Source organism: Kwoniella botswanensis, chromosome 1 (genome assembly GCF_036426115.1).
Source record: "Kwoniella botswanensis chromosome 1, complete sequence".
Classification (NCBI taxonomy): Eukaryota; Fungi; Basidiomycota; class Tremellomycetes; order Tremellales; family Cryptococcaceae; genus Kwoniella; species Kwoniella botswanensis.
This window is the reverse complement of record NC_088599.1, coordinates 13,762,762-13,786,549: the sequence shown is the minus strand read 5'-3', so window position 1 is coordinate 13,786,549 and position 23,788 is coordinate 13,762,762. Positions and strand designations below refer to the sequence as shown.

The 23,788-nt window shown below is 44.0% G+C and overlaps 9 protein-coding genes across 9 annotated transcripts; 3 read left to right on the top strand and 6 right to left on the bottom strand.

Moving 5' to 3' along the window:
- Positions 1-153: 153 nt before the first annotated feature.
- Positions 154-1,460, bottom strand: L199_005208 (uncharacterized protein; the record flags this gene model as incomplete). Its single annotated transcript, XM_064890922.1, has 7 exons — positions 154-215; positions 273-298; positions 372-440; positions 595-704; positions 761-813; positions 906-1,080; positions 1,191-1,460. 7 exons carry the CDS (start codon positions 1,458-1,460, stop codon positions 154-156), a joined length of 765 nt encoding a protein of 254 aa, XP_064746994.1.
- A 383-nt stretch (positions 1,461-1,843) lies between these two features.
- L199_005207 (uncharacterized protein) lies at positions 1,844-3,051 on the top strand (the record flags this gene model as incomplete). The annotated part of the gene is made up of 4 exons (XM_064890921.1): positions 1,844-2,263; positions 2,342-2,620; positions 2,710-2,956; positions 3,032-3,051. The coding sequence occupies 4 exons, from the start codon at positions 1,844-1,846 to the stop codon at positions 3,049-3,051; spliced, it is 966 nt and encodes a 321-aa protein (XP_064746993.1).
- Positions 3,052-3,276: 225 nt separating this feature from the next.
- Positions 3,277-5,741, bottom strand: L199_005206 (uncharacterized protein; the record flags this gene model as incomplete). Its single annotated transcript, XM_064890920.1, has 3 exons — positions 3,277-5,008; positions 5,089-5,360; positions 5,526-5,741. 3 exons carry the CDS (start codon positions 5,739-5,741, stop codon positions 3,277-3,279), a joined length of 2,220 nt encoding a protein of 739 aa, XP_064746992.1.
- A 427-nt stretch (positions 5,742-6,168) lies between these two features.
- On the bottom strand, positions 6,169-8,491 carry L199_005205 (uncharacterized protein; the record flags this gene model as incomplete). Its single annotated transcript, XM_064890919.1, has 11 exons — positions 6,169-6,198; positions 6,255-6,314; positions 6,397-6,544; positions 6,614-6,810; positions 6,879-7,047; positions 7,113-7,271; positions 7,337-7,504; positions 7,567-8,027; positions 8,103-8,215; positions 8,284-8,340; positions 8,422-8,491. The coding sequence occupies 11 exons, from the start codon at positions 8,489-8,491 to the stop codon at positions 6,169-6,171; spliced, it is 1,632 nt and encodes a 543-aa protein (XP_064746991.1).
- A 646-nt stretch (positions 8,492-9,137) lies between these two features.
- L199_005204 (uncharacterized protein) lies at positions 9,138-12,508 on the top strand (the record flags this gene model as incomplete). The annotated part of the gene is made up of 12 exons (XM_064890918.1): positions 9,138-9,316; positions 9,375-9,500; positions 9,573-9,708; positions 9,774-10,107; positions 10,178-10,263; positions 10,334-10,608; positions 10,710-10,829; positions 10,892-11,100; positions 11,166-11,290; positions 11,483-11,648; positions 11,785-12,135; positions 12,207-12,508. 12 exons carry the CDS (start codon positions 9,138-9,140, stop codon positions 12,506-12,508), a joined length of 2,409 nt encoding a protein of 802 aa, XP_064746990.1.
- An 85-nt stretch (positions 12,509-12,593) lies between these two features.
- L199_005203 (ATP-dependent rRNA helicase RRP3) lies at positions 12,594-14,407 on the bottom strand (the record flags this gene model as incomplete). Its single annotated transcript, XM_064890917.1, has 5 exons — positions 12,594-13,022; positions 13,132-13,447; positions 13,510-13,688; positions 13,763-13,970; positions 14,043-14,407. The coding sequence occupies 5 exons, from the start codon at positions 14,405-14,407 to the stop codon at positions 12,594-12,596; spliced, it is 1,497 nt and encodes a 498-aa protein (XP_064746989.1).
- Positions 14,408-14,976: 569 nt separating this feature from the next.
- L199_005202 (uncharacterized protein) lies at positions 14,977-17,955 on the top strand (the record flags this gene model as incomplete). The annotated part of the gene is made up of 11 exons (XM_064890916.1): positions 14,977-15,126; positions 15,279-15,349; positions 15,424-15,517; positions 15,578-15,821; positions 15,896-15,984; positions 16,040-16,143; positions 16,201-16,330; positions 16,389-16,471; positions 16,536-16,822; positions 16,877-16,931; positions 16,986-17,955. The coding sequence occupies 11 exons, from the start codon at positions 14,977-14,979 to the stop codon at positions 17,953-17,955; spliced, it is 2,277 nt and encodes a 758-aa protein (XP_064746988.1).
- Positions 17,956-18,628: 673 nt separating this feature from the next.
- On the bottom strand, positions 18,629-20,862 carry L199_005201 (uncharacterized protein; the record flags this gene model as incomplete). The annotated part of the gene is made up of 8 exons (XM_064890915.1): positions 18,629-18,871; positions 18,947-19,097; positions 19,172-19,764; positions 19,849-20,015; positions 20,098-20,259; positions 20,337-20,462; positions 20,533-20,658; positions 20,742-20,862. The coding sequence occupies 8 exons, from the start codon at positions 20,860-20,862 to the stop codon at positions 18,629-18,631; spliced, it is 1,689 nt and encodes a 562-aa protein (XP_064746987.1).
- A 1,099-nt stretch (positions 20,863-21,961) lies between these two features.
- Positions 21,962-23,644, bottom strand: L199_005200 (uncharacterized protein; the record flags this gene model as incomplete). The annotated part of the gene is made up of 9 exons (XM_064890914.1): positions 21,962-22,111; positions 22,195-22,209; positions 22,290-22,542; positions 22,629-22,770; positions 22,842-23,172; positions 23,268-23,346; positions 23,418-23,452; positions 23,511-23,537; positions 23,609-23,644. The coding sequence occupies 9 exons, from the start codon at positions 23,642-23,644 to the stop codon at positions 21,962-21,964; spliced, it is 1,068 nt and encodes a 355-aa protein (XP_064746986.1).
- Between the last annotated feature and the right edge of the window lie 144 nt (positions 23,645-23,788).

Sequence of the window (23,788 nt, the reverse complement as noted above, 5' to 3'; positions counted from 1 at the left end):
GCTAATCCAGTGTTACTCACTAAATTACAATCGTATGCATAGGTAATGTGACATTTCTGCTCCCCCTCTGTCCACATGCTTTTTCTCTCCCATTTCTCAAATGTTATTACCCCTCATTTGGCTGTACGCTCAGAAGGCGAAGCTTCATATTACTTATGCTGAGGCATCCTCTGCCAATAAGACATATTCTCTTGAACTGGTACCGAATTTGATCACTAGACATGCCTCAATAGTCAGCCATGTTCGATCATAGTGCCTGAGTAAAGACTTACCATCACTACCACGCAGTTCGTAATACCTAACCGTGTGACAAGCAGATCAGCCGAGCCTCGCCTCGTATTTGGTAATGATCCCGAGAGCGGACTACTCACCTTGACTTTGGTATTTCCACGTCATTGACGTACGTCCCATTTGTAGATTCCAGATCAATGATGAAAGGTCTGCACAGCAAATGGTCAGTCTCGGCAGATCCAGGAAGATCGAAGGGAAAGAGAGAGAAAGGTAGAAGTGAGAGAGAATGCGGTTCATCGGACGTTGAGAGGGACCAAGTATGTAACAAAGGGTAGTGAGGGGAAATGGAGTTTTGAGACCCACTTGACTGTCGTCGTCACATCACCGTATTCATTCTTCTCCGATATCTGACGGTACTGTATAGCAGAATGTTGTTTAGAACAAGAAGGGTGAGCAATGGGTATGTCGGTGACCTATACTTGGGGTTAGTTGCTTCTAGGTTGATTTGCATAATATCGGCTTTACTCACCACTGTATCTCTCCCTATAAGGTAGCATGACTGTCTATATATATGTATAAGATCTATACCATTCGTCTTGTCAGCTCTTGCCCAACGTAGGTTCTCCGTCTGTTCTGACAGCCAGTCGTAGTGGGACTAAGTCAGGATAACTCACCGACCTGCTCGGAACCTTTGAAAACGTAAAGTCTCCAATTCTTTGTTGGTTTCCTAGCTTCTGGAGGTTCGTTGTATTTCACTTCTACACCTTTGATCGTATTCGTCTCCTTGGCAAGTAAACCTGAATTACCAAAGTTTGGTTTTTCAGGTTCGACCGTGGGTGCGTCTGGGTCCTATCATCCATAAACAATACTAACATCAGTACTTTCGCTGCCCAAATCGACAGCATTTCTTTCACCCAGCATAGGAGATGAGACGAGTGAATATGATTGACCAGACTCACCTCCCTCTTCACATCCCCATCATATCTCTTCCTATCCACTGCTCTTTCCTTCTCCCTATCCTTCTCACTATAGCCTTTCTTACTCTCATTATCCCTCACCCTATTCCTATCTCCATACCCATTATCCCTCGGTCTTCTATCGTAAGGTTTCGATGGACCTGGTGATCTCCTTCTGGACGATGACCTACCTGCTCCCTTCGATACGTACTCTCTACGTCGGGGTGAGCGGGAATCTCGTCTGTAATGACGCCTTTCGGGGGATTCTGACATGGTGAGAAGAGTTGAGGTGGACGATATCGATATTTACTGGGTCGATACGCTGATACAAATTCCTTCACTATGAGTCTGGGAGTATGCAAACGGAAGCTAGCGATGGTATCGACAAGTATAGGTGATAGTGATGAATGATGACGGTGAAGAAGAGAAGAAAAGGTTGACGAAGAGCTCGTTCCTGATATTTTCGCGTCGTCCAAGTTACCTCGAGTAATGTTATCGTTTATATCTTGATCTTCGTCCTCATCTGGATCATTTCACTGGCATATAACGTCCATCAACACCAATCATATGATCATTTTGATCGGTATATCATTTCACCACAATTATCATTCAAAAGGTACACGACAGCGAGAGGTCGGTGCATGACTGTCGTCAAGATGTCAAGACAACATCTAACCAAACTCGAATCCCAAATATCATCCCTCAAACATGAACTTGAACTGGCCACATTCCTAAACAAAGGTATCCTTCAGACGAATACAGAGTACAAGCTCCGCATAGCTGAGCTAGAAAGCGAGAATATAATACTATCGAAAGCCGAATCAAAGTTATCTGAAACTGAAGATGAGTTGGAAGTCACTCAAAAGCAGTATAGGACATTACAAGGTGATCATGTGGATTTACTCAATGCGCATAATTCGTTATTGCAGGGACATAGCGAACTGAAAGATGAAGTGAGGCTGTGGCAAGATAGGTATCAGGATCTGAGGAAGAGCATAAAAGGTTTATTAGATAATGGACAGGTCGATGTGGATGCGGATGGGGATGGTCAGAGTAAGAGGAATAGTATAACACCTGTAAGCATCTCTCATTTTGTGTGCCAGTCATTCCAGTCGAGTGAGCTAAGAGGAAAATCTTATGAAAACATACTGTAGATATCAAAGTCCCGAGCTACCTCGGCTTCAGCTTCAATTTCAGTATTAGCAAAGCGACGTACAAATGCTACCACCCGAAACCAGGAAGATCAGACGAAGATCGCTTCATCTTCCAAAGTGCCCTTATCTGTATCACCCGTCTTACCGCCTCTCAGATCTCAGTCGAAAAAGCGCAGGAGAGTGGAGGATTCCGTTTCAGATCAGGAGTCGGGAGATGAGCAGATAGACCAGGATGACCGGGAGAATCATGAAGATCGATATCATTCGCATAACCTACATGTGAGTGAAAACGTCTACCTTTAATGCGTACACCAGAAGTTTTTACAATATCGGGAACTGAGAAATGAGAGCTGAAATCCAATGATCAGACTCCATCACCTAGGAATACATATTCATCTCGGACGAAGTATCATACAACGACTCGGACACCGACGATACATCCGAATTCCAACTCGACGCCCAATGGCAAACCTCGTTCATCCACTGCTTCAATGACAAACAAGAGGAAAACGAATAATCAGAATCAATCAAATGTGAAAGTGAAGGATGAACCGATAAGTCCTGACAATGGCAGAAGGGGTAATGATGATACACAATATAGTGATGATGGTGATGGTAAGTGGAACCATCTGTCTGCTGGTCTATCTGTTTGTCAGAGGAACTGACAATTTGTAATTCATCCTCTCAAAGATCCATTAGCTATGATGTAATGTCTGTCAACCCTGCCACTCCGACGAGACCTCGTTGATGAGAGATGTTCCGGGTTTTCCATCATCGTTTCATGTAAATCGCTACCAGTAGACTGTACTTGTATATGTTTTATGTTGTTGTTATCAATATTATTATAATATACATGCCCAAAAGGTATCTTTCATCATGCAAGATATATGACGTGTACCCTTCATTCTCGATTTTATCTCCTAATGCTAATGAGCTCACGCCGTCTCCTCCTCATCCCACCAATCTGTCGTAGGATAAGAATAATCTCCCTTCTGAAATCTCACCCTCTTACCTTCTCCAAATACCCTATACGGGAAAATCATAACAGCTGCATTCCCCTTTTCCCTTTTTCTCTCTTCATCATCCCAATTATACCAACCTCTCTCCCAACCTCTTAACCTCCACGTTACCTGAGTCCAGACCTCCTTCAAAGTCGCAGTACCCATCATGATCGTCGTCATACCCTCTTTCGCACCGCGATTCAACGAATGCAGAGAAACTACAGGGAACGGTAAGGATATTTTGGCAATAGGTGGTGTAGGTAATTTACGAGGCTGGAGGAAATTGGGTAGGTTGATGGTGAGATTTTGAGATTTGATTTTTTCATTGCCATTTGAACTTTTTCTGATATTCTGGTCATTGCCAATGTCGGGAACTAAGGATAGGTAATATTGATTTAGGAATAGGGAAGTGATAGAATATAAAGTCTGATGGAATCCTGTTTTCCCATCTACCCCAACATCCCCATTCCCAACTTGATCGGCTCTTATTTGATCGGTAGCGTTTCTATTGGTTGTTGATAGACCTTCACCGCGTTCCCTAGCGTTTTTCAGGACCTCCTCAATGCTCCTCGGCCTAAAGACTTTTTCGTCCAGATCGAATATCTTTATTTTCAAATCCTTCAAATAACCTTCATTACCTTGATACCTACTTCCTTCGAAGAAATAACCTTGTTCTAAACCTAACATCCTCCGCATGCGAAGTTGTTCCATTCCATGTCCGTGTGCGGGTCCAGACGAAAGTGCTTCATAAGTATATTGAGCAGCTTCGAGTGTAGTCCAAAATTCCACTTGAGGTTGTTGAGGATCACCATCGACCTTCAGGTCATCTAGCCGTCTTGATGAATTTGATCTTTGATCTTTCCAAGCTTGTTGAATGACGTTATTGAATTCTTCAATAAAAGGTCTTTCCATCTCTTCTAATATACATTTATACAGTTCGATTGAATTTTGGCTTTGTCCCTTCAATCTCTCATACTCCCCTTCTTCATCATTATCAATATCAATCTGACGTTTGAGTTTATTCTTGGTCTTACCTGTCCCATCCCTCCCTCTCGATACTAATACTACTTCCCCTTCGGCGTTACGCAATAGATGACTAGTGGGTCTGAGAGATCGAGATGCAGCTTCGTCCTTAGATGTAGGTAAGGGATGATGAAGAACGTCCGAGCAAAGTCCCATCAAGGTGGTTATATCCAAATTGAATTTTAGGCTCGGTATAGGTTCAGCTGGAACGGTCGGACCATGCAGAGAGGATAGGGATGTCTGCGATAGATCGCCAAATGTCAGGTTGACACCCAATTCTCGGATCTTCTGAAAAGTGAGGGGTATACGATCATCTGGCCATTCCACATCTTCCTCTTGCTCTTCTGCTTCTTCACTGTCCCGCTGAAGGGATGGGTCGTTTTCTCGATATATATCTTTAGGGGATGAAGGGATCCTGGTAAGATGGATGGTTATCTTAGGTACAGGAGCACCAGGTATACGCTCCACTAGACTTGCAGCACGAAGTAGATCTTGTGCAGTCGTGATGAGGGAATTATCCATTCCAGGTATGGGTTTTGACTTGCTTGAAGAGGCGGAGGTAGAAGATGAATCAGAATCGTAATCGCTGTTTATATATGAATCCGCTTCTCTGAATTCCGCCAACAGGTGGGATATCTTCTTACTAACAGGTCAACACAAAGTGGTGTCAGTATCCGTCAGCTCCTCATGTCAGAAAAAGGTTCATATGATCATTGGACTCACCTGTATATCCTTTTCCATTCTCTTCCACCTTGAGCAATAACATCTACCCAGACTTCCTTCTCTTTCTCCTTCTCCTTTCCCTTTCCCTTGATCTTACCACCATGCGGAGGCTTGTTCATTGGCCAAGGGTTATTCAACCTCTTATCCCCACCCATACTCATCTTCACACCTACTATCGGCGAGTCGGAAGTAATGATGATTTTCCAGTACGTGATGAGGTTGAGAACAGTCGGGATGGGATCGTCTTTAGGTGGTATACCCGATTCGATCATCTATAAATAAAGTGTATATTCACTCAGCATCAGACCGAAACTCGATTCTTAAGGCATTTGAGTGAGGAGATTTATTGCAGTAACTTTGGACGAACCAAGTGGAAGTGGACAGAACATCGAGACATGGATTGATCATTGCGATGTAGGATGATAAATTGTACCCACAGCATCCAGTAGCCTCATATGATTCTCAACACCATCGAACCACTTCTTCCATCCCATGATTTCATCTTGACCCCAAGGTTCATACCGTATCCTATCCAATATCGGAGCACGATACATCAACTGGGTCAGATCGAATCCCTCGATATAACAGATCAGCTCTGAGAGTAGGCGTCGAGCATGATGTGGTTGCGGAGTGAGATCCTGCGACTTGGACATGCTTTTGAGTGGGGTATGAACGAACTGGTTGTATATACAGGTGAAAATGATTGAAAGGTGAGTTTCGTGTCTAAATCATGGAGGCTGGTTGCAGTAGACTTTATGACGGAGTGGTGTACCTCCACCGCTGGATAGATAGTGCGAGAGTCTTCTTGGTCTAACCTAAGCGCAGGAGGCGAACAACGCATGGTACGCGAAAGCCATATTATTTTTCATGATTGACATACTAGAGATACTATGCTCAACAGTGTTTGAAAACTTGAGAATGAGAATAGAGAAAGAATGAATGGAAAAGGTTACAACTTGTTAACTTCTGAGAAATCTATAAATCAGGCGGAATATCACTGTCTGTGTCACCCCATACCCATACATCTATCTACTGTGCGATCGATCTTCTGTCATCAGGCGTTGTCGGCTTGAAGCGCAGTTAAGTATCTACCGTAAATTCCCATCGACGCTTACATAGAAACGCTCGTCAGCTATCATCGACTACCAATCGCCAGTTGTGCTCACCTCGAGGTATCCCCTTAGAGTATCATCCATCAGAATGTCGTGTCGCTTCTGAACGTATGCCTGTATATCGGTGCCATCAGCTATTGTCACTCCATTTGCTGTGTTGAAAGGGTGAAAAAGGCCGAAATGATTCGATACATACAGCTTGATTGGTGATATCCTGTCTCAATTTGGCTATACTATCCGTATCACTTATATTCTGTTCCAACAGGTATCCCAAATTCTCGACAGCTCTTTCCAAATCACGCTGATTATCTTCGAACAGCTCGGTCATATTATTTCGTTTCAGGCTGATGACCAAAGTAAATTAGCATCGGGAAAAAAGTGGTATGCGAATGAGGGAGAAATTGAATACCTACTAGAAAGCCATACAGTAAGACCATTTCAACGTGATTCTAGCTTTGATCACAGCATCTACAGCTTGTTTCGCGAATTGGACTTCGATCCAAGATAAATTACCACTGTTCTGCATTTGTTCCATCTTCTTTTCTGTTTTCTGGTAGAATTCTGCATCAAGTTTAGCTGAATGTTCATGATTTGCCCATCGGTTGAAATACTAAATCATGGAGGACAGGTAAGTGAAGGCGTTCCCGGCAGAAATAGGAAGATGGCTAGTACACTCACGTGCAAATATCTTTCGAGACTAGCTCGCGACTTGGCTTGGGTATCTCTCGCATCGATACCGGATTTCTCGTCATATCGATTACATTGATACCATGAGGTACCATGTTCTGACCATGGCCCCATGCACACCCAGCAGAATTCCCATTTGCATTTCTTACATGTCATATGGCTGATGATCCCATCTGTCAGCTATATTTCGTTTTCACTTCTAATGCAGATTCGCAGCTGACTCACTTGCACCCACCGTTTTTCTCTATCGTGGATTGACATTTCGAACATTCTTTCGTATTTGCTTGAAGCCAATTAGCTGTTTCCGAGTCATCTGCGCATTTCTTCTCCCATAACTTCACGATCCGACATAAGACGGGACGATGACTTGCTGAGTATCCGCAGCTGCATGTTGTTCCCAGATATAAGCTTAAAATCCTTTCGCGATTACGAGGGAAGTAGTAGCTTACCCAAAACAGAGATCGTGACCACATTTACACTCTACCGTCGGCACCAGCTGGTTAAGCATCCTCGTGGGCGCCTGGGAACATTCAATGATGTACTCGCAATTGGGATGAGGACACCAACGTAAAGTGGGAGAATCAGCTACGAAAGCTGCATTTAGAAGATTATGATATCTGTTCAAGACTGTAAGCTACTTTCACGAAGTCATCGATAACACGGGGAAAAACCAGCTTACCGTTTCGATATATCATGAGTCACCAAATCATCTATGACTTCCTCCCTTACTAGCCTCTTACATCCACTTTCCATACATTGTATTTTCGCACTTTCACCTTCACCTTTGATCTTCCCAGTCAAATACTCTATCCAACAATCTTTACAAAAGCGATGATCGCATCCCATCGAATAAGTTGATGAATAATCGTATTCCATACAGCAAATTGGACATTCGAATTGACCAGTGGGCTGAGCCGATTTAGTACGCTTTAAGAAAGATGATGGACCAGGTTTGAGTGATCTGGTAGATCGTTTGATGGGGGATGAGGGCGATGGAAGACTGGAAGTGTGGGTAGTAGGTGATGAAGGTGGTGATAAGCCTGCTTCTTCCAATGCTTGAGCGGGATCATTCCAAAATTGTTCTTGTAATTTCTCGGAGTTCCACACATAGTGTCTGAGTAATATAGCTGCGCTTGATGCCTATGACGAGAAATTATGGTCAGCATCAATTCGTATTATACAATAGAGTTATGTCAAGATGAGAGAAAGACTCACGGGAACTTCCAATAACGATTGAACCTTGGTTATCTCTTTGTTCTGCATATCGATTATTTCCTGTAGTGTCTTCACTTTCCATGAGACATCGTAAGGTTTCTTCTGTGGTGCTTCTAGTCGTACAGAATCATATATATCGTCAGCTCTCATGAATATATGGAAGGACCAACATGTAACTGACCTTCTATAGCGGGAGACATAGCGTCGTAGACATCAGGTTCAGACGTGGAATCGATATCTAAGTTATCGATACTCTGTCAGCTCTAGTTGCCTGAGGATGGTCTGCTTTGTCACAATCGAGCTGAAATAAGCCACTCACCATCCTGATCGAATTGATCGTCGTACTCATCCTCATATAGGAAATCATCGTTATCACCGTCCGAAGACATCTTCTGTCCTTCTTCAGGTGGTGTAGGTGGCGAAGTGACTGTTTCTTTCTCTGCTTCTTTCTTTATCGCCTTTCTGGCCTGTTCTGCAGGATCTGAAGGAGAAGGGGAACGAGGTCGTTTGTTATTAGGCGGATGGGCTGGGTCGGCGAGCGAAGGTGGATGGGACTTCAGGGTGGCGGATTGGATGCGAAGGGAAAGGGGTCAATTGAAGTAAGGTGGTTCCGCGTTTGATATGTTTGGTTTCGCAAAGCGAGCTTAAGCTGAGGATACTGGAGACCTGGTTGATGGTGAAGGTATCACTCTTGATACTGTCTTATGGTTGTTGACTATCGATGAAGGGGAAGAATGGAGTCACGATAACGTCTCATATGATTAATCAGGCTTCCTTCATCATTCATCCATCACCCTGCCAGTGTCTCGAGTGCTAGATCGCATACACAGATCACGTGACTGTGTCATCGCGGATCTGATAGCTCCGATTCCATGCTGGGGTCTGATGACGTGGGATACCTCTACACGCTCAACACAATGCATTTCCATGTTCCTCATCTCAAAGCTATCATCACTGACAATCATAGACAGACAATCCTAAGATAGCTGCTCATCATTAGTCAACCTCGAGGAAAGCTTTGTTCCGACAGGCAAGATGGTCTCCACTTCGACGCCATATCAGAATTTCGCCAAGGTAATCTCATCATACCATGATCAGTATGCCGAAGCAGGACCATCCAACTCGTCTTCCCTAGATTCACCTATACGGTATGAAGCGGTCTTAGATGAAGAAGGGGGTCTGATAAGAGCATTCATGGGTGCTTTGGAGGAAGTGTAAGCTTCGCTCTACTACGTTTCTGGCCAACAACGGCAAGCTGACATGAGAACGTAGTATCAAGTCCAAAGCGCCTACTACCAATTCATTCGAGATTGACGGTGAAGAACAGATAAGTCTGGAAGAACATCAAGCTCTATTAAGTGAACATAGGACGTGGCAATTACTCAGAGCAGTCTACGAGTAAGTCCATCTTCAGCTTTCGTCGGGAAACCGTCAAAACATCAGCTCATGTATTGTGATTGGACTGGTCAGAAACCAATTGCATCGTTCTGATCCAAATTTCATACCTGGTTCATCGAAACAGCAGATGTTGGAAAATCCATATACGAGTCCAGAGGATATCATGCAGATTCTGGTTAATGAAGATCCGGAATTATCTCTATGGGCTGTAAGTATTGTTGACCCCCCTGGATCACCAGGAAAGTACTAATGTGAAGCATGTAACGCGAACAGACTTTAGTGGATCATTTGCAAACTCGGCCATTTGCATCAGTGGCACCTCCTTTAGAAGCAAGACATGGATATCTCCCATCGACACTACGACGAGCTAAGACTGCCCGATCAGCTGGAGGGATATCGTTAGATCCTGATTTCACGCTGCGAGATCCGCATGGTCAAGGTTTAGCGGGTGAAGATCAGACGTATCAGACACCTTTGTTGGAGACATTATGGGATCTGGTGAGACACGGTGAATTGGATCAAGCCATAAAGGTCTGCGAACAGGGCGGTGAGCCATGGAGAGGAGCGACGTTGATGGGTGGGAGAAGGTGGACAATGGGCGGTATGAGTGAGTTGGTCCAAACCCCATGATGAGTATTCGCATAATGTAGCTAATTGCATTCGCGTACCCACGTCAGCCAAAGAAAGTATAGCGATCAGTCCGCTGGAGGGTAACAGACGTAGGGCGCTATGGAAGAAGTCGTGTCGAGCTATTGCAAAGAATGTATGTTTGACTGTTTATCATTACTGACTCCTAGTTCCTTTTCGATGTTGAATGGCTGGAATACACATAGCCAACCCTCTCCCCAGCCGAAAGACAGCTCTACGCTGCATTGATATCCGACTTACCCACCCTATTACCGTCATGTGAAGACTGGGAAGATCACCTGTGGGCACATATTCAGCATCGTATAGAATATAGATTAGAACAGCGTTGGCATGAATTAGGTGGATATTGGGAAGAGGAAAGTGGATTGTTGGGCAGAGATGACGAGGATGTCGAGATCGCTCAAGGGGGTTTGGAAGAGGTGTTTAAGAAAATGCAAGGGGTACAGAAAGGTGGTGTTGCGTGAGTGCCCTTCTTCATCCAGTCACCCAAGCTGTCATGAAACTCGGTCTCTCACTAAGATAGAGTAAAGGACTACGCTGATAATCCTTGTTCCTACCTAGAAACGCAATGTCGGATCCATATCATGTTGCTCAGCGCATGATCATTCTGGGCCGTACGGATTTGTTGTTCAACCAATTTGCAGATCAGATATCAAAGATAGAAGCGAGTGTCTCACCAGAGTGGGTTAAGTTGACGTATCGCGCATTCACCGCCAGGCTTGTACTGACAATCACATGTGCAGACTTGTTGGTCCCTTGGTCCGCTTCTTCGCCCACCTGGTCTTGACATTACGAACCCTTGGTCAATCGGTCCCTGATTCAGCTGCAAACGCGATCATACAAGCGTACTTGACCATTCTCGAAAGGGAAGGGAACGACTCATTAGTGGCTATGTACGCGGCTTGTCTGAGGGAGGGTAGTGGTGAGGAGAGTTATGCGAGATTCTTGAGGGGTAAGTAAAACTCACTCGGTCAAAAGAAATTTGAATTGATCAGCTGATATTGTTCATTTGTATAGCGATGGATCATAGTGCAACTAGAGAACAGAGGACGGAAGCTTTATCAAGGGCTAAACAGCATAATTTGGATGTAGCTATCATTGCTAAGGAAACGGTCAAGATGATCTTATCCGAAGCATTCGAGGTGAGTTGTTTCTCATTCTCACTCCACATTTTCGGATTGTCATATTTTGGCGAAACGCATAGAGGCGCAAAGAGTGACAAAAATAATGCATAAGGATGACAAACTTGTCAATCTATGGTGTTCTCTGAATCTGCCACTTTCCTTAAAAAATTGATATTATTCATGCTGATACTCTGTTTTGATCTCGGCTAGGATATACCTTCACTGTCTTCATCAGAACCTGATATCACAGCAGTATCGGTTGGTCTGTCGGAACGTGATGTCCAATTGATCAGATCGATAGAATGGCTCACTATGATGCCTGAGACATTGGGAGAGGCATTGATCAAGTCCAATGATGTAGCGAGGTATTTCTTGGGTAAGTAATTGGTCTTCCGACATCCGCACCATACATACCAACGTATCAGCAAGCCTAGGAGCATACTGCTTCGTGTTCTTTCGCTTTGCATTCAATGTGTCGACATGTTTATTGACTTACCTCTTTAAATTTGCAGCACTAGGGAAAGCCAACGCTGCCCAATCTCTCATCCGTACCCTTCCTTCTTCCCTCCTTGAAATCCTCAGCAACTCATCAATGGCAGAAGACGAAGAGAACCATTTAATAGAGCATCAAGAGTACCTAAAGCTATTTAGCATATTCAGCTCGTATGAGGTATTGGCGGATCTAGAATCTGATCCTAATAGACGACCTAAGGAGACATCTACTAAATTGGAGAAACATAATTACAACAAATCATTATTAGGTGCCATAGATAGAGTTTGGGAGAGGACAATTGGGCTTTTACAACCTACTGAAGAAGATGATGGATGGTTGAGGTTTAGAGTCAGTAGGAAATTCGAGAATGGTTAGTTTCCATTTCCTCTTTCCCTCTTTGTATTCTGTCACCTGATTGAGATATACTCTTGGTGTCTATAGGTTCCAAACGTAAGGTCGAATTATCGATCATACGTCGACTATTCATCCCATCTTTGATCCTCCAATTACATCAACTCCTAATTCAGAAATCGACTACCTTCCCTGAATTGTTGGATAAAGCTTTGGAGCTCATCAAGATAGTTGCGAAAGAGGATAATCACCTATACGAGGAATTCTTACCTTCTTCCACTGGAGGTGGTGCTGGAGAGGGTAAGTTGGGTTTGTATCTGGAGAGAGTAAGGGAAGTAGGGATGGTAGCTTTGAAAGTTGGTAAAGGGGGTTTATTTGGTGTTCGTAATTAGAAGATGACTGTTGATGATATATGTATGCATGATGGATGAATTTCGAATATGCATTATTAAAGTACTATAACAAGACGACCCCACATCACCTTCTGACCTTCTTTTTACCAGCATTACTAAACTTGTTACTTTTCCCATTCCCATTTCTCTTTTTCATCATACCCATACCAGCTTCATGAGTATCATCATCTCTATCTCTATCATCTCCATCATCGAATTTCCTTTTGCTACCCATATCTCTACCTCTCTTTCCACCTTTACCTCCATTACCTAACTCACGCATTTCCAAAGCTGCTTCCCGATTGACCTTTGCGACTGTATCAGTCAATAGACTGACAGCTTCTTTATCGACGTCAAACGATATCATTTTCTTGCCTATATGCGATTCTATACGTTGAAGGATTTCGACATCATATTGGGTGACTAAGGTGATGGATTTACCGGAACGTCCCGCTCGCGCGGTACGACCTACTCTGTGGACGTAGTCTTTGGAGTTGGTAGGCATGTCGTAGTTCTGAAAAACCGAGAACAGGTCAGGTCAGGATCACTTTGGATGCCATTATAGATGATAGATGACTACTGAAGAGTGAGCGAGAAGGATGGGAGTTAGATTAGAAACTCACGATCACCAGATCGACCAAAGGGATATCCAGACCTCTACTAGCCACATCGGTAGCAACCAATATACTCCTTCCACCAGATTTGAACTTGTTCAGACTGGCCAATCTCATAGATTGCGACATCTGGCCGTGCAGGGGTATAGCGGGGAATCCTAGTCTCCTGAGAATGATGGACAATCGTTGGGAGTCGTTGACCGTTCTGGTGAAGATGATCATGGATGATGAGGACAGCTCGTTGGTGAGGTATATCAAGTGGGTGTCTTTGGCTTTGAGGGGAAGAAGAAGGTAGTGCTGTAAAAGAGTTGATACCGTGGAATATCTAACAAACATATTAGCTACACCGAACACCCTTGATGCAAATGACGAGCTAATCACACTCACTTGGAAGATACCTCAACTCTAACAGGTTTGTTCAGACTTGCTCTCTGCAACTTGGCAACTTTAGTTGTCATCGTAGCAGAGAACAGATAGGTGTTCCGTTCTTTAGGTATCACTTTTAATATCTTGTCTATTATAGGTCCGAAATCCATATCGAGTAATCTATCCGCTTCGTCCATAACCTATCATATCCACAAACATATCAGTATGATGGTTCGTTCTTCCACATCAAGTAATATGTTTTTTGATCACTCACCAGGTATTTCAAAGATTTTAAAGAAAATCCTTTAGTATTTTCCAAATGATCCATCAATCTACCTGGAGTAGCCACTATCACATGGGGCCTTTTTGATAGGGCGATAGATTGAGACATCATATCCATCCCTCCTACTATAGTAGCTGTCCTGACGCCAATTCCCGATCCGAGGGAAGTAACCTGTTGGGATATCTGATATGCCAGTTCACTAAGAAGCGAATTACACAATGGTCAGCTTGCGATAACAACCTGGCTAGAGGGGACTGAATCATATACTTACCGGGTAGGAGCAAGTACAAGTGCGAAGAAAGGTTGTGGGTTCTCCCATAGACTCTGCAAGATGGGCAGACTGAACGCAGCCGTCTTACCTGATCCAGTCTGGGCTAAACCAATGATATCTTTACCTTCCAACGCAGGAGGTATAGATTCGATTTGGATATCGGTAGGTTTTTTGAACCCCATTGAGCTACATGCCGCACATAGTTCAGCTGATATACCCAGATCTGAGAACTGTTTGTTTGACTCTGAAGGTTCGGGAGCGGAGGGATCGAAATCCGGCGAAGGAGATCTTGAGGAGGAGGAGGCTGATCCGGAAGGGGATTGCGAACGAGAAGAAGATGCTTCGGAAGATCCTGAGGCTGACATGTTGAGAGTATCGATGGGGGGATAGGATTATGTTATGACTGTGAGGTGCTGTTCAGGCAATATCCTTGATGAGATGTGAGATATGGACGATCACCTCGGCAACTACTGCTGAAGAGAAAATAGCCAAACAGAAAAAAGTTGAAGGAAGCTGATGAACCTCCACTTCACAACCCACCTGTACATCACGTGTGCCATGCGTCATGGGTCGGGTCAGCTGAATATCCCCGGATGTGTTTTTATTTTATTTTATCCCATTCCCTTACATCCCTAGCTACCCGCGCCTGTCTTTGGTTGAGCGAGGAACACTATATCGACATACAACAACATCCCGAGGAGGGCTGAACATGGACATGACAACATACTTGAATTGACATTGCGCAACATCTGTATCAGTAACTCGACTGACTCTTTCCATAGCTAGCCTCACCACGCTCCCGAACTGCTTCGGCATTCTTCTTGGTATCATCACCTCGACTATATACATGCATCAGTAGCAACAACCACCAGGTAAACAAACCTCAATCATCAAACCTTTTCCTTCGATTCGGCCTCTGCACGACTCACTCAACATGGCAATTCCACGACGGACCACCACCTCCTCTGGTCAGGGATCAAGCTATGCGGATGTATCGGAGTTGGACAAGTATAAGTTGGTATCGAATATAGGTAAAGGCAGTTTCGGTGTCATAAGTAAAGTGCAAAGGGTGACAGATGGAAAGGTGAGTTGACAGCTCTGTATACTCCTCGTGCACAAAGAACACTCAAGAGCACGATATGTGACCAGCTACTCTAAGTATAATGATCAACCTCGCGTGCCGAACTTCATGTTTCATACCTGGATATGTCTGATCTGATGGTGCTTGCCCCTCAGGAATTCGCCCTCAAACAACTTGATTACTCTAAAATGACTGAAAAAGACCGTAAGCAGATTTTAGCTGAAGTGTAAGTTGGGCTCCCATCCACATACCCATATACATGAGCATTCCGGCTGATCTGGTGGCTCATGTATGTCTCAGAGCAATTCTTGACTCGCTGAAACATCGCAATATCGTTCAACTTATACAGAAGATCAAAGATCCTAAAAATGAAAGGATATACATCGTCATGGAGGTGAGATGATCGGGTGTTTCATTGCACATGTTCTTCAGCTGAATCCGTCTCCGCGTCCAGTATTGCACTTCCGGTGATTTAGGCACGTTGATACGGAAGGCTCAAAGATCAAATCAACCCATCCACGAGGACAAAGTATGGAATATCTTCCTGCAGATCACTTTGGCGCTGCACCATTGTCATTGGCCTACTGAACGACCATCGAAGCTCGGCGTGGCGAGGCTGAGCCAAGGTACTCAGCAAACGGCCGATGGCGGCATTGCAAGATATCAAGTTCTACATAGGGATCTGAAACCTGAGAATGGTATGTTCCCATCTTCTCGTCAGCTGAACTTGAGCGATTCGATAGGATTTCAGCTGATTCCAGCTGCTACATAGTGTTTTTGTCAGATGAATTCGTCAAACTTGGTGATTTTGGTTTGAGTAAGGATATGGGTACTGCTTCCTTTACTTCGACATACGTAGGAGTAAGTTAACAACGTAACCGACGTTTGGTTTGATTATCAACTGACAATCTTTTAGACCCCTTTATATATGCCTCCTGAGATTCTTGCCGAAAACCGTTATGACACCAAATCGGATATTTGGAGCTTAGGTTGTTTGGTATATGAGATGTGTGCTCTGCAGTGAGTTCATCAGGTGGATCGATTGGAGGTGTAATCTAGCTGACTTCGCTCCTCCAGTTCTCCATTTTCTCAAGCCCAAACCCAAGCGGAGTTGATTTCCCTGGTCAAATCAGGCAAACTCCCCTCTCTTCCTGCTCAGTATTCGCCTGCTCTCAAGAACGTCATCAGGGCAATGTTGACTCTCAATGTGAGCTAGCGATATATTGACCTATTGATAACGCTCATAGCTGACAATGCCCTTTTAGCCGATCAAACGACCTTCCACCAAAGATCTGTTAGAAATGGATGAGATGAAGTTGCATCGCAAGCTATTTACAGTCCAGAACCAGTGAGCTGTATAGGTTTCAGTGCCACGACCGGGTATAAGCTAACTCCCCATTCTTTTCGTTCAGAACATCGCTGCTTCTATCTAAGAGGGACGAGCTCAAATCGTATGAGGAGCAACTGCGAGCGAAATCATCAGCACTAGAGGAGCGTGAAAAGGCATTGGTCGCTAGGGAGGCTGCGATAGAAGCTCGAGAAGCTATCTGTGAGAGTAGGGATGAGGAAGCGACAGAGACACAGCGCAGATTGAATCAAGCTGCTGAGAGCTTGAGGGCACAGTGGGAAAGATTACGAGAAGAGAAGGAGAAGTTGAGTTTGATGGCAGGTGGTCAAGAAGTGTTGGTGGAAGACGCTCGTGAGCTGCCTCTATCGAGTCAATCAAATTTAGCTGACATAGAATAAAATAAAGGTCCGGCCAAATCATCTGCTCCGCCTTTATCACGGCCAGGTCTCGAAGAGCGCAGGTGAGTTGCTGTTATGGCATATAACGCCCATAAGCTCACTTGTTTTGTTCATAGCAATACACTGCCTTTACCCGTCACGTCGCGATTCTCACGTCTCGCTCATCCAGCGTATGGCGATACACCTTCCAAGATCCCTCTCGCAGCTATATCATCACCGACACCATTAGATCGATTCGCTCATTTGGGCATTGCGCCTAAAGCTGCGACACCGCTTCGACGGAATGCTACCAAATCACTGGGTAATTTAGCAGCAGCAGCTAAGATGGATGCTGTACGAGATGCGGCCACAGCAAGTGCCATGGCAGAAGCTACACCCGCCAAACAGATCAACCGTGGTATATCGTTCCATTCCAGAAAAAGAAGTAGTATTGGATCACCGGACGACTTGAAGAATTACTGTGAAGACATCAGTATGGCTATCGCGACTCCCATGTCAGTCGCTAGTCCATGGTTGATGAGACCCAGAAGGAGCTCCTTAGTCCCTATCAACTCCAACAACAACGGCCTAGGATCAACATCGTCTGGATCTGGATCTGGATCTTCTTCGGGAACTGCCTCATCAAGCAATCCAGAATCAGTATTACCTCCAACTATGATACCTGCTCCTGTTGCTACGAACAGTTCCATATATAGGGAAGCAGCTACACCCGCCAAATGGAATATGGAAGATCCAGATTTACCTTCCCCGTTCTTGAAACGCCCTTCATCCGCCCCTATGCCATCCCATACTACCAGCAGTAGCGAACGACAAGTATTAGGTTCCATCAATCCACCTCAATCTCAGACTACCACTACCTCGATATACCCTAATTTGAGTCGGCAACAAACTGATCCTGTGATTAAGAAACCTACCGGTGCAGGCATGGGAGCCGGGAATATACCAAGGAGTAAAAGTGGGAATCTGAATTTGCATCAACATGTCTTGAGGAATAACGCGATTGTAGCTGGACGGACGAGCGGTGATGGATTGCCTGGTCAGGTTCAGGGTACGATAAGGAGATTAGGAGGCGGTGTTGGAAGGTAGAATCAAAAAATTCCAGGAAAAGATGCTGGTTAATGATTAGGTATGGAGAAGTTCAGTGTATGATATCCCATTTCTGTTGGGTATTTTCGTTTCGTCCAGTTTGATTTTATCCTTTTATATTTAATGATAGATCTGTATGTTGGTATATATCATTTTTTCTCATTAGCATCATGTATACAAAGTTCATTCTTGATTAAAGTTGATGATTTCGAACCGAGTGAGGAGTAAATCGAATGCTTTCAGCCTGTACGTAGCTGAACGACGATTTTGCCTAGCGCGGTATGCAAATCGAAGGTACACTTGCCTTGTAATATGTTATATACACATGGCTCAGCTCGATACATCAGTTCGTCGATCCAATCCAACTTTCTTCAATCTGAGTTGTTTTTCACTGTGTATATAAGTCATCGGATTCATCAATTTTTATATAATCTTACCCTAAAAACAAACCCATCAACCGAAGAGCAGAAAAACCAAACCAAATTAATATCAACTGTATATTAAGACAAAAAACCAAGATTACTATATGATATTTCAAGACAAAAGAAGACAAGACATTTTTCATGTCCATTCCAAATTAGATTATGTATTATTCTGTTCCATTCTATATCTATCTATTCTAAACTCTTGTACCTCTAAACAAACGACATAACCTTGACCAACCCAACTTTAGTCAAGCGGATTGGGTTTCTTTTTCTTCGACATGTGCCGAACCGTCTTTCCCACCTCCAAAGTGATGTCTGAGCGTAGGGTCAAAAGCGTTGACATCGGTAGTAGCGAATTTCCTAGCGGGTATACGTCTTTCGAACAAGATATCAAGTTCTGCGAATGTTCTTCCTGCAGGTTCAGGGACTCTGAAGTATGTGTAGACGAGGCAAAGCAGGCATGATCCACCCCAGAAGAAACCTGCGTAGTTCTATATATAAATAAACAAATACGAGATATGTCAACTACTTCTCTGAAGAAAACAAAGGAATTTGACTGAACTTACGCCCCAATTCCAAGCTGTTGGATTGATCATGTAAGGAGTCAAAACATTGTTGATGATAGCAACTACATTGTATGCTGCTCTACCTAGAGCGACGGTCTTGATAGCTAGTCTTCTTGATGAGATCTCGCCTACTAACGAGTATGCGATGGTACTACACAAACACACACCATGAACCAACGAAATCTTAGCGCCAGCCTAACGAAGCATAAGTTGAAGATCACTTACCCAACTGAAAGTTGATAGTTCACCGCCCAAACCAGCATCATTGTACCTGTGGCCAAACTAGCGGCGTGTTTATGCTCGTCCGGCACCAACCCAATGAAACCCATTACGAAGAGTGATATGCTCAATCCGACTAAACCAAATAACAACAACTTCCTTCTACCCAACCCCAAAGCCATGAGGCCCCATGCACCGAAAGTTCCAGCCATATTGATACCATATTGACCCATTGCGAAATCGTAGGCGATCGTACCGTCCAGACCAGCCTGTTTGAAGAAATACGTCGAGTAGTTACTAAATGTATTTCCCGAAAGGTTTTGAATCGCCCAGATCGCACAGACTATCTCAGTTCGACGAAGATCGATCCCCTTGAAACAGTCTAGGTAACTTGCACCGGAAGTGATCTCTTTCTCGAGTTCGGTGGTATGTCGAATCATATCGATTGTCTCATCTACGTCAAAATCGGGATTTCGTTTGGCGGAAGTAAGACGAATAAGGGATCGTTTGGCATCTTCAATTCGGTTTTTACGGACGAGCCACCACGGTGATTCTGGGGCGAATATCACTCCGATAAGGATAATAGGGGGCCAGACCCACTGTACGAAGACAGTCAGCATAAAGTACACAAGACAAATTAAATGGAACATCTGATATGAGATGATTGGTTGTGGATGACTTACCTGTACACCATAAGGGATTCTATAGGCCCATTGATCATCTCTATCAAACATAGATCGAATGACACCGATACCGATCAACTGACCCCAGCCCCAGCAGAAGTTTGCATAGCAAGTCAGGTAACCTCGTAAGGGGATAGGACAAACTTCAGAAGCATAGTTGATAGCGACTAAGGGAATAGGAATATTCAATTGATCAGTAATCACAGAATGGGTTGTGCTGAATCTGGTTTGGGTTCGCAGTCGACTCACTAGATTGGAATACACCCCAGGGGATACCAGCTAAGATTTCAGCAGCAAGAAGAGTTTGGATATTCGGTGCGCAGAAAAAGATCGCGATGACTCCCATTAACCAAACGAGGCAGACCATTAAGACTGGTCGATATCCATATCGTTCGGTACACAAACCGTTCACTGATGATCCAGTAATTAGTCAAACCAAGGCAAAGCTGATAACGATAACACGTCGGAAGATAGATTGGTGCACTTACAGATCAATCCTAGAATCTGACCACATTGAGCACCATTGGATAAACCAGATTGCCATCTGGCTGGAACTTGATAAGTCCCATCTGAGCCCAAAACACCGTATTTTTCATTAAATGGTTCAAAGGCATCTGCTCACAGCGACATTGACATTGGTCAGCCACTGTTATATCACACGGGGGATATGTGATCACTACTCACAGAAATTCCCTACTAAGGAGACGTCGTACCCTTCCATCGCGCAGCACGAGGAGATCAAGATAGACCATCCGATAGCTTTAGGATATAATTTGATACCCTCCAATAAGGTCATCTTATGTTCTTTCGCTACAAAGCATCATCTTCGTATTAGCGTGATAATTTTCCAGACTGGATTACTGTGGATAACACGCATCAAGCTGCCAACGTACCAGTTGCAGAAGCGGCATTAGCAAACATGTTATTAACATGTTTCTCCTCTATCGAGGGGACTTTGACATTTTCGTTCTCCGGAGTACGCTCATACTCGAGGGAAGATTCGTGAGATGCCATCTTGATGAATTGTCGTTCAAAAGAAAAATCGCGTCGTGACAAGGCTTTCGATGTCCGGTATGACTATATGCACGGTACGTATGTAGGATCGGTTTCGTAATAGAGTACCGATGCTCCTTTGATTGTGAATTGACGTGTGATTATATAGCAATCGGAATCAGATGTCTCGAAGAGGCTGAAGAGGTCTTGGAAGGATCTAGAAAAGACTGAAACGAAGACGCGTCCAGTCCCTTAAGAGGTGAAAATTCCTTTCGATCGGAGAGGGCAGTTACCAGTCGAACTCGATGTAGATCAGATCACCTAAGGTGGATGGATGTATCGACCAAGCAGATGAATCGATATGAGTATGAGGTCAATACTGTAGTATATAACAAAGTAGCAGAGTGTGGGCGAGTGAGTGAAGGGAGGTAAGGCAGTATACAGGCGGAACCCCGTCACATAGTGAAAAATTTCTTTCCCTGAATTCTCTTTCTAGCCATCTCTTACCTGATTGGTTCTTCTATATCCCCATCGAAATTCATTGCTGGCCATCATAAATGCCTTTCATATCATATCAATAATCATTTTCATCATCAAACAACGTCTCTGGAGGCATTTGGAACCAAACAATGTCTTATAGGTAGATTAGATATGGTTTCCAGCGAAAAGTAGGGAATTTTGATGGAGATATAAAGAAAAGTACGACAACGAGATCCGATCGGACCCACCCAGAAAACTCTCATCCTTGGGTTTAGTGCGTGAGTGTGGCACTGCGTCAGGGTAAAGGGGTCCGATATCGGACTCTGTGCTCGGTTGGAATATTGATCAAGGTGATCTAGATTAGAGCGTTACCAATGCATGGCTGGTGCTAGGATAATGTACAGTCCACTCATCATAGCAGGCGGAAGAGATCGATCACCAAGCAAAATGTACAAAGGCACCAAGTGACAAGATGATAAGATAGCGCAGCTCAAAAAGTGTCCCACAACTATCATTACATTCGCACCATATTTGCATTTTACTACTTAACTTTTTCACCACTTGACACTACTGCCTGACTGATAATATAACGAACAGATTGCAGCACCCACAAAATCGCAGGAATAACATCGCACTCTCCCTAAATCAAATCACCATCATCTGATCTTCGACCATAAGCAGTAGGTAAAGCAGGTTTGTTATCGAGGATCTTCTCAATCTCAGCCAATACTTCTGGGGTGAGTTTGGGGTAGATATCAAGTGCTTTGACGTTCTCTTTGATTTGTTCGGGCTGCGGTAAGACAGAGGAGGTCAGCAACTCATAGAAGAAAGAAAAAACAGATAGTCGGTGCTGGGACATTGAGTATCACTTACTTTGGTAGCACCAAGCTATGTTATCCAAAATAGATCGACAAATGGACATCAGCCTCTTGAAATCATTCCCGATGAATCGAGAGTTTACTACTCACGATACAAGTAGATACACCCTTGTGCTTCAAGGTCCATGCCAAAGCAAGACTAGTCATACTTCCACCCAATCGTTCAGCAACCGCAGTCAACTTCTTGACTTTTTCAATCTTAGCCTGACCCTCGGGTGAAGTAAGATGTTTGACGTTCTCATCCATCGCTCCGTTCAGATTGGAGTGGTATCTTGATCCCTCAGGAATACCGTTGTTGTATTTACCGGTTAAGAGACCCGAATCAAGTGGAGACCAGATGGTACTGAAAGCACAACGAAGAACCAATATCAGTCCTGTGGGTTCAATCCTGAAAAGAGGAAATAAATCTGTCAAGCAACGTGAACTTACCTTCCATAGTTCTCGTATCTCCACAAAGGCTCGTACTCCTGCTCGAATCGTTCACGGTGGAACATGGAGTAATGAGGTTGTTCAGCGGCAGGTCCAACCATATTGAGTCTTCGAGCGATCTCATGAGCTTGTTGGATTTGCACTAATAATCATAGGTCAACATCTATCTCTAGTTTTTTGGCAACATCATCGTGATCAGGAAAGTCAACTCACTAGCAGACCATTCGGAAGTACCCCAGTAGAAGGTTTTTCCGGTATCGATGAGGTAGTTGAACGCTCGGACAGTCTCTTCAAGTGGTGTGGTAACATCCGGTCTATGGGCAAATACGATATCGACGTAATCCAATTGAAGTCTCTTGAGGGAATCGTTGAGACCTTCAATGATATGTTTTCTGCTCAATCCTCTAGTGTTGTGTTTTTCCTTCCTACCTACACCAAAGAAGATCTTGGTAGTTACAATAATATCACTTCTGTTCCATCCGAGTTCCTTGATAACTCGTCCCATCTGAGTCTCAGATTCCCCTCCCGCATACGCTTCAGCGTTCTATTGAACCGTTTGAAATGACAAGTCAGCCTTCACCATCACTTAAACATCTTATTGTGTTACTGATACTAGCATTATGGCAACATCAAACTCACATCAAACATGTTGATACCTGCATCAAAAGCAGTTTGCATCAATTCCTTGACGATGTCACCTTTTTGTTGGTATCCGACACTAATTCAACAAGAGCACATCATTATCAGTCGATCATCCTTTCCTCAAAGCCTTAACGAGCGATAACTCACGTTAACCATCCTCCATACGAGAACACTGGTACTCGCTACATCCCCATTCTCATCAGCCCAATCATCACTATCAGTCGTATGTTTGCAACTTACGAGACCGGTGTTTCCGAGGTTTCGGTACTATACGATAGATATCACTCTGATCAGCACTGTGACCCATCTTTAGTTCTAGAGGTAGAGTATCAACTCACAAGCATATTTTTGGGTTCGAAAGCTTGACCTGTCATAGTGATTGCGCTTGTACTGAGATATTTAAGATTACTGAGTTTAAGTGTTTTAGATGAAACGTTTACGAGTCCTCTTAAAGACATGAAATATTCACGATGCTGTATATCAGAAGGGAAAAGAAGAGACGAAGTAAATACAAGAGA